At 42.9% G+C, this 8,359-nt stretch overlaps 1 protein-coding gene across 1 annotated transcript in view; it reads right to left on the bottom strand.

Annotated features, from left to right (window-relative positions):
• Window positions 1-562: 562 nt before the first annotated feature.
• Window positions 563-8,359, bottom strand: part of COQ9 (coenzyme Q9) — a 188,244-nt gene continuing 180,447 nt past the window's right edge. The window contains exons 8-9 of the mRNA XM_069654096.1: window positions 1,818-1,871; window positions 563-957 (exon numbers count right to left, since the gene is read on the bottom strand). Of these exons, the coding sequence (XP_069510197.1) occupies window positions 922-957; window positions 1,818-1,871 (90 nt within the window). The 3' untranslated portion in view covers window positions 563-921. The remainder of the gene's footprint in view (window positions 958-1,817; window positions 1,872-8,359) is intronic.

The raw sequence follows: 8,359 nt of genomic DNA, 5'->3' as shown, positions 1-8,359 counted from the left end.
ACCTGCAGGGTCCTCGTGCCTTTTTCCTGGTTTCAACTCTGGTCACACTGCTTCCATGTACATATTTTCTCCATGATTCGAATTCAACAATGATTGAATCCCATAAACTGCCATGCTTCATTTCAGAACTGGCTCTTTTACCATAGTTGCAACACATTTATTAAATGTATATTCACTAAAACATTAAACCTTCGTAGTTGATGTATTTTCATGAAAGAATCAGCAAAACATTGTGCCAAGTAAACCCACTAACCACAGATTGAACATACTGTTTGAAGTCAAGCCCAATTAAAGGACGGCCTTAGAATACTAAGGCATGTCATTCAACACCACCTGTTTTTGTTTTGACTTTAAAATACACGAGAAGAGGGAGCTTTGAAAATAATTTAGACAATGTTTTTTCTTTAGCCTTTTGTGCATCCACAGATTTAGAAAGCTCAAACAACTCTGGATCGTAACCTGCAACTATTCCTGACGGGTACAGATGAACAAACGGCATCAGCCAAAAGAAACAAGATCATACATCATCACAAGGAACAATCATTAGACATGAAACTCATGATCACTGTGGGTATTTTTAATTTATTTTACAGAACTCAGCTTTTGTAAACTGCTGCATGTACACTAGAGTCTGTGACATCGCCAGGGACCATTGGAAGTAAGTGAGAACTTCAACTGAGCAGCCAACAAATAAATATAAAAGAGGGATTTACTGGCATAACCGACACCTGCTCGGAAATTCTGAGAGTGGGGTATTCGGGGGGGACACAAGTTTCCAGGTCCTGGCAGATGTACATTTTCAAAGGATGGCTAAAGAAGGCAAGCAGGAGCAACATCAGGGTGGTTGTGAAGGTATTGGTGGTCAGAGTAAAATCTGGGGTCCTATTGGCAATGAGCGCACATACTTCTCATACATTCTCTTCATCTGCGTTGGTTGATGCCGGTCAAGTTCTTAAGCTGTTGAAAAAACATGAAACTTCATTAACGACAATGCAGCCCTCCGAAGTTGGGGATCGTTCCTCTATAAGCTTGAAGAATGTTATATATTTGTGGCCAAGTTTGGATCAAAAGCACCGTTGTGTTGAGGTAATGGTGGACCGTTACAGGGCTGGAGTTTAAACGCCCATATTATGGTTCAACATGTCAATTTTTAGATCTGGATAAATTGGGCTGGGTGGAGATTGATCGAGTATGAAACAAAGAAGGGCCTGTTGGGGAAATAGTGGGGCTTGTCATTGAAGCACAGTTCTTGCTGTTTCATAGTTCAGAAAATAACAGGTCTTAATAGATGCCAATTTCATATTTGATTCATCGACACCCAAAGAAGCAGAGGTTGAGACAGCCCAGTCGGAATTTGAATTTGTGACAAGAGCTAGCAAAGTTGTGGATTAATCTTGAAATTTGGTGCAATGACAAAAATGGGGAGAAATAGATTAATGACTTTGATAAAGGGTGTTCTAGGATAAGATGGGAGACGTGAACATATTGTTAAATGAAAGGGGTGCGAGGGAAGATAATGGCAGGTGCACATCATCTGGAGTGTGTTGTAATCAATTGCTGTCGACCACACCAAATAAAAATTGAAGACTGGACCCAAAGTGATCTCACTAGTAGCTTCAATTATCACCTAGTTGGTGAAGACGCCTCATTCAGGACAGTCTACTTTCTAATTAATGGCTTCAATTATGATACCTTACTACCAACTAAAAATCTGCTGTGAGTATTAAAGGATGGATCCAATTAACCAGCAGTGGTCTTCTAAACTTTGTAAAGATTAAAATGCTGCCTACAAATACATAAGGCACACTTTAACTCACCGTAACTCCAGCTCCCATAAGACCCTGCACAAGGGCTTCACCTGTCGACTTGAACTTAAACAGAAAATGAAAAAAGGACAATTACTCATTGAAACCACTTGGTGGTTGCAGAAAAAAAATCCTACTTTACATTGGCAGTTTTATTAAAGCTATTGGGTAAGAGATATTTTTCTGACCACATTTTCAATGGAAATAAGTATTAGATCAAACCAGACACTAAGTTTTAGAGAAGGGAGGGAAGGGGATGGACTAGGTCTTTTGTGCCCACTTTGTAAACTGTTATAAATCCCAAAGCTCTGCAGGAAAACCATATTTATGCCATTAACAGTGTGAAAAATGTACATGGAGTGGAGCCAGAATTCGGGGCTGTGCTTCTTCAATGAGATGCAGCTGAAGGGCAGAGCCCACCAGTTTTAAAGTGTTGAGCAATCGATTTGCTTATTGCCAACGCTTTCCCAACTCACTTGAAACATATAGTAAACCATTTGAGTTATTAGGCTTCAAATGTGAGACTTTGTAAAATTGCTCCAACTTTGAGGGTGATTTAGGAGGAATACGATCTAGACAGTTCTGTGGCGTAGACATGACGACTTACATCTGGTGGAACTATTTTTGGCGGGACTTCTAAGCAGCTAAAAGTAGAGCCACACATTTGCCTTGAGTGGACTAGCTCACTATGTTATGTTAGCAGAGTTGTATATAATCATTGACACTGCAAAGGGGTTTCCTAGTGTTGGTGAAGCCAGGAGGTTGTGAACAGTGCAATATGTAAAGTCATTTAAAGAGGAGCAGGGTATTTAAAGCTATGATACCAGTCTGTGAGAGGGTTCAACTATCTCTTGCCCAGTGTAAAACTTGACAAACTTGTTATCCAGGTGGGTTTTCAGTCAGTTTTAGCATTTGCTTTGTTTTTCTTTAAATCTCTTCATCACCAACAGTTATCAGACCAAACATATAAAAGGCAACTGTGTATGCACTTCATGTATGAATCCCACTGTCACCTAATTCCTTCTCTAGACATTTGAACATTAACACCTGTGAAGGTGGTCAGCTGGGGGATAGTCGTTGCACGAAACCATGGCAGAAGAAGAAACATGTTGTATTTTCACCTGCCTGTTCCGGAAAAGTTAATGGGGGCTGTCCTGGTGCTCATTTCCCATTCAGGAGAGGGTAGCAGAAAGCCAGCTGCTGTTTTTGCAGTTCCTGATGCTCATTTTCTAAACATGATTCACAAAGATGGCACTATGGTCAATCAGATGATATCGGTCCTTGGTCAATATGTGGACCGTTATGTGCTCGATCAGGTGACCAGGAACGTGATTCGGGTCGGCAGAAGCTACGCGTCACTCGTGACTGCGTTCGAGGTGAAAGACTGCGGGTGAATCAACAACACCTACCACAGTTTCCAGTAGCAGGACACGTACGGCCTGCGAATTGGGACGCACCGCGCCGTCATAGCAGGAATGATTTTTTCATTATGATTGAGCGTAGGATGATGCTTGATGCAAAATAGAGGATCATCAGTCTACAGTGAAGACAAATCTACCTATTTGTTAAAGGCGTTAATTACAAAAGCCAATACGGGTTTATGAAGAACACCACCGAGAAGAATATTTATATATAGTGTGTTAAGAGTGTTGAGACCTGTTTTTCTGATAAATTGCTTTCTTTTTCCCTGAAGAGGTTCTTATACATCTAAAATTGTTGACAAAGAAGGAAACATGTCGGGTGTTTTAGGGTGTTGTACAGCTGCCAACATGTCAATGAATTATTGAGTTGAAAAGAAACACATGTTTGTACACATGAGGATTCATCTATCAAGGGTATAGGATGTTGTAAGATAGTATCCTATAAAAAAGTGACTGTCTTTTGTACTAAATAGAAGTGTTTATCATTATACAGGGTCATTTGTAGTTTTTAGATGAGTATTTGAACGTAGTGGTTTGTCGTATAGTTTTTACACCTGTATTTTGTAAGTTAGAGTCTTGGTTTATAGACTCAATAGCACTTTAAAAAAAAGAAAGAGAAACAATCTTGTTTTAACAGACAAGTGCTTAGCACTTAGTTTTACAATTGTATGTATTATGTGTATGTATTTTGATATAATAAAGTATTACAATTGATTGTCATGTTCTATGGTACATTTGTTTTAAGTGTCATGGTTGTCTAAAGAGTGGTGTGTTTCATTACAAAAGGGGTAACATGGAGGCAACGAGATTCTCTAGTTTTGAAGCTGCCGCAAGTCTAACTGTGGGGACGAATCTTGGGGCTACCTAAATTTTCCCCAGAGTCTTTCTGTTATTTGGTCGTTATGTGCAATGCCATTAAATAAAGATGGCTATCTAGCAACTCTCAGGTCCTACTAGAAGCATTTAGAGGAGGACTACAGTTTTGTGGGAACTTCACTGGGTCTCTTTGGTTTGTGCTAGCGTTCTTTGACGATCAAGCCTCTTCCATTTGACCATTTTTTGCAGGCATTGCTTTCCTCTGCTAAAAGAGGACCCAGAACACATAGGGAATTAAATCAGATGACCAAGACATCTGCTCTTTACATGAGCATATACATGCATGTTTGGATCTAGGAATACTATAAGATATTTGTGGACAGTTAAGGTAGAAATAATTGAGTTATCTCTCGATTGATGGAACAAGAATGGAGAGCGAGTGAAACCATGCTGGGCGAGGAGGTGTCAAGCTTTGAAAATATTTTAAGAAACAATTTGTGCAAACAAGAATGAAATGCTATAAAACTATGCAACATCAAGCAAAACATTTAATGGGAGAGGAATAGCATACAAGGGTGCCTACATACAAATCTGCTCTGCCTACCCACACCAATATTGTGACCGCTTCCAGAACATTTCTAAGGGCTAGGTTCACAGTGGGAAACACATGTGAAAATAGCTGGTGAACGCTCCTGCCAGAAGCTAGGTTTGCCTCCCTTCATCTTGCTGAAGCTCTATAAAACACCTGAAATAAATCATCTTTACGGACAGAGTACACATCTGGGTGATGTCATGGAAAGCCATTGCTGGGCAGTTTGCAGAATGGCTGGCCACGGCAAGTCTTACCAGTCATTCCTCTGTGTTCTCCTGTAAGTTTGATGCTACAAATGCTGGTGTAAGGAGTCAGCATGTCCAATATTACCCTTAATGGGCATATATGCTAGCATTCTTTTTAAACAAACTCTTTATTGGTTTTATAATAGCAGAGACAATCCCACCACATTGGTACAGGTGGTACAGACAAGTAGATTACATTTCATTACTCTGTGTTCTCCTTCTCTCGCCCCCTCTTTCTCCTCCCCTTCCCACCTTATTCCTCCCCCCCATATGGCATGTCTTCCCCCTCTCTGTACCTCCTTGCCTCCTAATACTCTCCCCGTCCTACCCCTCTTCTAAATTGCATCCCCTCCCATTCCTACCTCCCTTCCCTCTCTCGGTCCCATCTCCCCCCATATCTTCATATTTCTGTGGGCATCCCCTGCCATTGTATAACAGGCGGTCCCATTTGTTTATGGCATCCATACTCGTTCACCAGGCTTCTATCTTTGGGACCTCTGATGCCATTGATGTTTCTGCAATGACCCTTTTTGCCATTACACAAGCTATGTTTACAAATGCTTTCTTCTATCTGTCTGCGTGCATCACCGACCATATTACCAGCAGTGCCCCGACTGGTGTCATTAACACTGGCCTTTCCATGACCTTTTCCACCTCCCTTTGCACCTTCCACCCAATATTTCCTTAATGTCAGACATCCTTAAATCATGTGAAAGAAGGTACCCACCCCCCATTGTTTTTCACTTAGTGCATGTGCCATCCTCACTTCTTCCTATTCGCTTCAGTCGTTCCCTAAAGTAATACATTCTGGGTAGAGAGTCAAATTCTATCAGTTGCAGCCTGGCTGCTATCGACACTTTTCTAGGGCACTGGAGTGCGTCTCTCCTCTCCTCAATCTCAATTTCCCCAAGGTCCCCCGCCCATCTTTGTTTCAAGTCACCCAATATGCATGTTGTGTGGCATGCCAGAGTCTTATATAGGGTTTAAACCTGATTCCCTGTAATCTGCCAATCTAATAAATTCTGTTCCAATGAGGAGGCCTGTGCAATATCCTTCCCCACCTTGATTGTGGGTCCACTGTTATTCAGTCCCCATTCCTCATGTTCCCCAGAGTTTGAATCCCCTTACGCTTCCATTCTCTCTCTTCTCCCGTCTCAAGTGTTGTTTACCCTTTATTAGTCCATTATACCATAGCCTGGTTCTCCTAGTGAGCTGCTTGGCCCAGCCCAAGTGTCTGAGGGTTTGATTCCACGCTATACCCACCACTCTTGTAACCCCAGGTGCATCCATCCCCTGAGTTTTCTGGTATAGGGGCCTCTCCCAACCGTTCCTCCCCAGTAATGCCAGTTTCTTGTTGACCAACTTGCCATTTCCCCCTTGGTATACACATTCATTTGCTATAGCCAATTGTGATGCCCAGTAGTACAGTCTGACGTTCGGGAGCCCCAACCCCCCTTCCCACTGAGAATTATACAGGGTCATGTGTTTGATTCTCAGAGTCTTCCTATCCCAGAAAAATTCTCTAAGCTTTCTGTCAATCCTATCAAAGTCACCCTTATTCATCGCCCTGGGTAAGTGCTGGATTACGTACTGGAGCCTAGGGAGCAAAAGCATTTGATATATTGCCACTCTTTCCCATCAGGGAGGCATGGCCTGTTGAATAGTTAATATCCAGCTCAAGTCTTTATTGCAGGCTCGAGATTGAGCCCTCCAAAAGGGGGTGTCCTCCTTTTGGATGAACACCCACAGGTATTGGAAGCCCTTTTCCTCTGTCCTCAGAGGTGGTTAACCTCTCGGGTTTCCCTTTCCCCAATCCACAGGCTAGTGGATCGATTTGACCCAGTTTATCGTAGCCCCAAGTACTGTCCAAACTTCTTCAGTATTTCCATGACCCTTGGTATGGATCTCCCTGGGCTCGCCAGGTGAATTAGGATGTCATCCGCGTATAGCGATATACGTTCCTACCTCCCACCCCCTCTCAGCCAAGTGTACCCTGCCAAGTGTACCCTGCCAGCCGTGGTCTCCCCGGACCCATTCCACTAATGGCTCCAGGCCAGGGCAAAAAACATTGGGGACAGCGGGCAGCCTGTCTGGTACCCCGTTCCAGAGTGATTCTGTGGGACAGTATGTTTTTTATTTTGACTCGGGATCCCAGGTCTTTGTGTATTTTCTTCACCCATCCTATATAGCCCTCGTTGATTACCATTCCCCTCATCACTGTGAGCATGTACTCCCATTCCATAGAGTTCAGTCGAATGCTTTCAGGGCATTGTGCGCCTATGTACTGAAACTGCTGCTCGTCTTTAGCTGAAACCAGCACTAGGTTCAGGCATCAGATGTTCATCCTGGTCGACTTATGTGGTACAAAGCCACACTGGTCCTCCGTCACTAACTTCGTTATCACCTTCTGTAGTCTGATAACCAGCACGTTGGCCAATATTTTAGCCTTAATATTTATTAATGAGATCGGTCTATATGACCTACAACCCTCTCTTGGTTTCCCATCCTTTGGTATAACCACTGTGATTGCTTCCTTTAAGTCGGTGGTAAACTACCCTTCCTCTTACTTTCTAAGAACATTTCTCTCATCGGTCCCATTGTCTTTTCTTTCAGTTTTAATCATAGCTCTAGGGGAAGCCAGACTTCCCTTTCCTCAACTGCGCCATTGCTACAACTTCTAATTCTCCCTCAGGTTCTCTGCTTTGCTCTTCTGAAAGGCTTGATATCGGCAGTTGCTCAAGGAAGCCCTGAACTTGCACTTCTGATTTTCCCAGCTGTCTCACATACAGCTGTTGGCAAAACGCCGCAAAAGCCTGTCCCGTTTCCTGCGGGTCCCGCGTGATGGTCCCATCCTTCCCGTCCCTATTTCATGTTATCAACCAATTGTTCTACTTGTGTTAACCACGCCAACAGCTTCCCCGTTTTATCGCCCCACTCATATCCGCGCCTCCTTGTGCCACTATCCCTCTTTGGCCCTTTCCAATGCTCAAATTGTAACCTCCTCTTTTGCCCTATTGAGCTCTCGCTAGGGACTGTTTTTCTCTCCACTGTACTTCTAGATCGGTTACTTTCGACTCCGCATATTGTTTTTCCTCTCTCTTTCACCTTTGTCGATACCACTGCCATTGCTTTCCCCTCAGCACTGTTTTGTACGCTTCCTATAACGTTTGTTTTGATTCCTCCATATCTGTATTTGGCTGGAAGAATTGCTCTGTTTATTCCTCGAGGTGTGCAACAATTCCCTCGTCCAATAGGTGATATGTTCTCAACCTCAACATTCCTTCTGCAGTCCGAGCTGTAGATAAATGTTAGGGAGAATTCTCATTTCTGTGCTACTTCCCTTCAACCTTAGAGACCCCAAGCTCTTTTGCTGGACTTCGGACTTTTTTAATTTTAACCCTGGAGTGAGTGAGACCTTTTTCACACTCTCTCATGCGTTTTACCTGATTTGGATTTTATTATATCACTGTTTTTGAAGCC

The sequence above is a fragment of the Ambystoma mexicanum genome, chromosome 1p, assembly GCF_040938575.1.
Source record: "Ambystoma mexicanum isolate Mex_15411 chromosome 1p, UKY_AmexF1_1, whole genome shotgun sequence".
In the NCBI taxonomy this organism is placed as follows: Eukaryota; Metazoa; Chordata; class Amphibia; order Caudata; family Ambystomatidae; genus Ambystoma; species Ambystoma mexicanum.
This window is presented reverse-complemented; position numbering and strand designations above follow the sequence as displayed.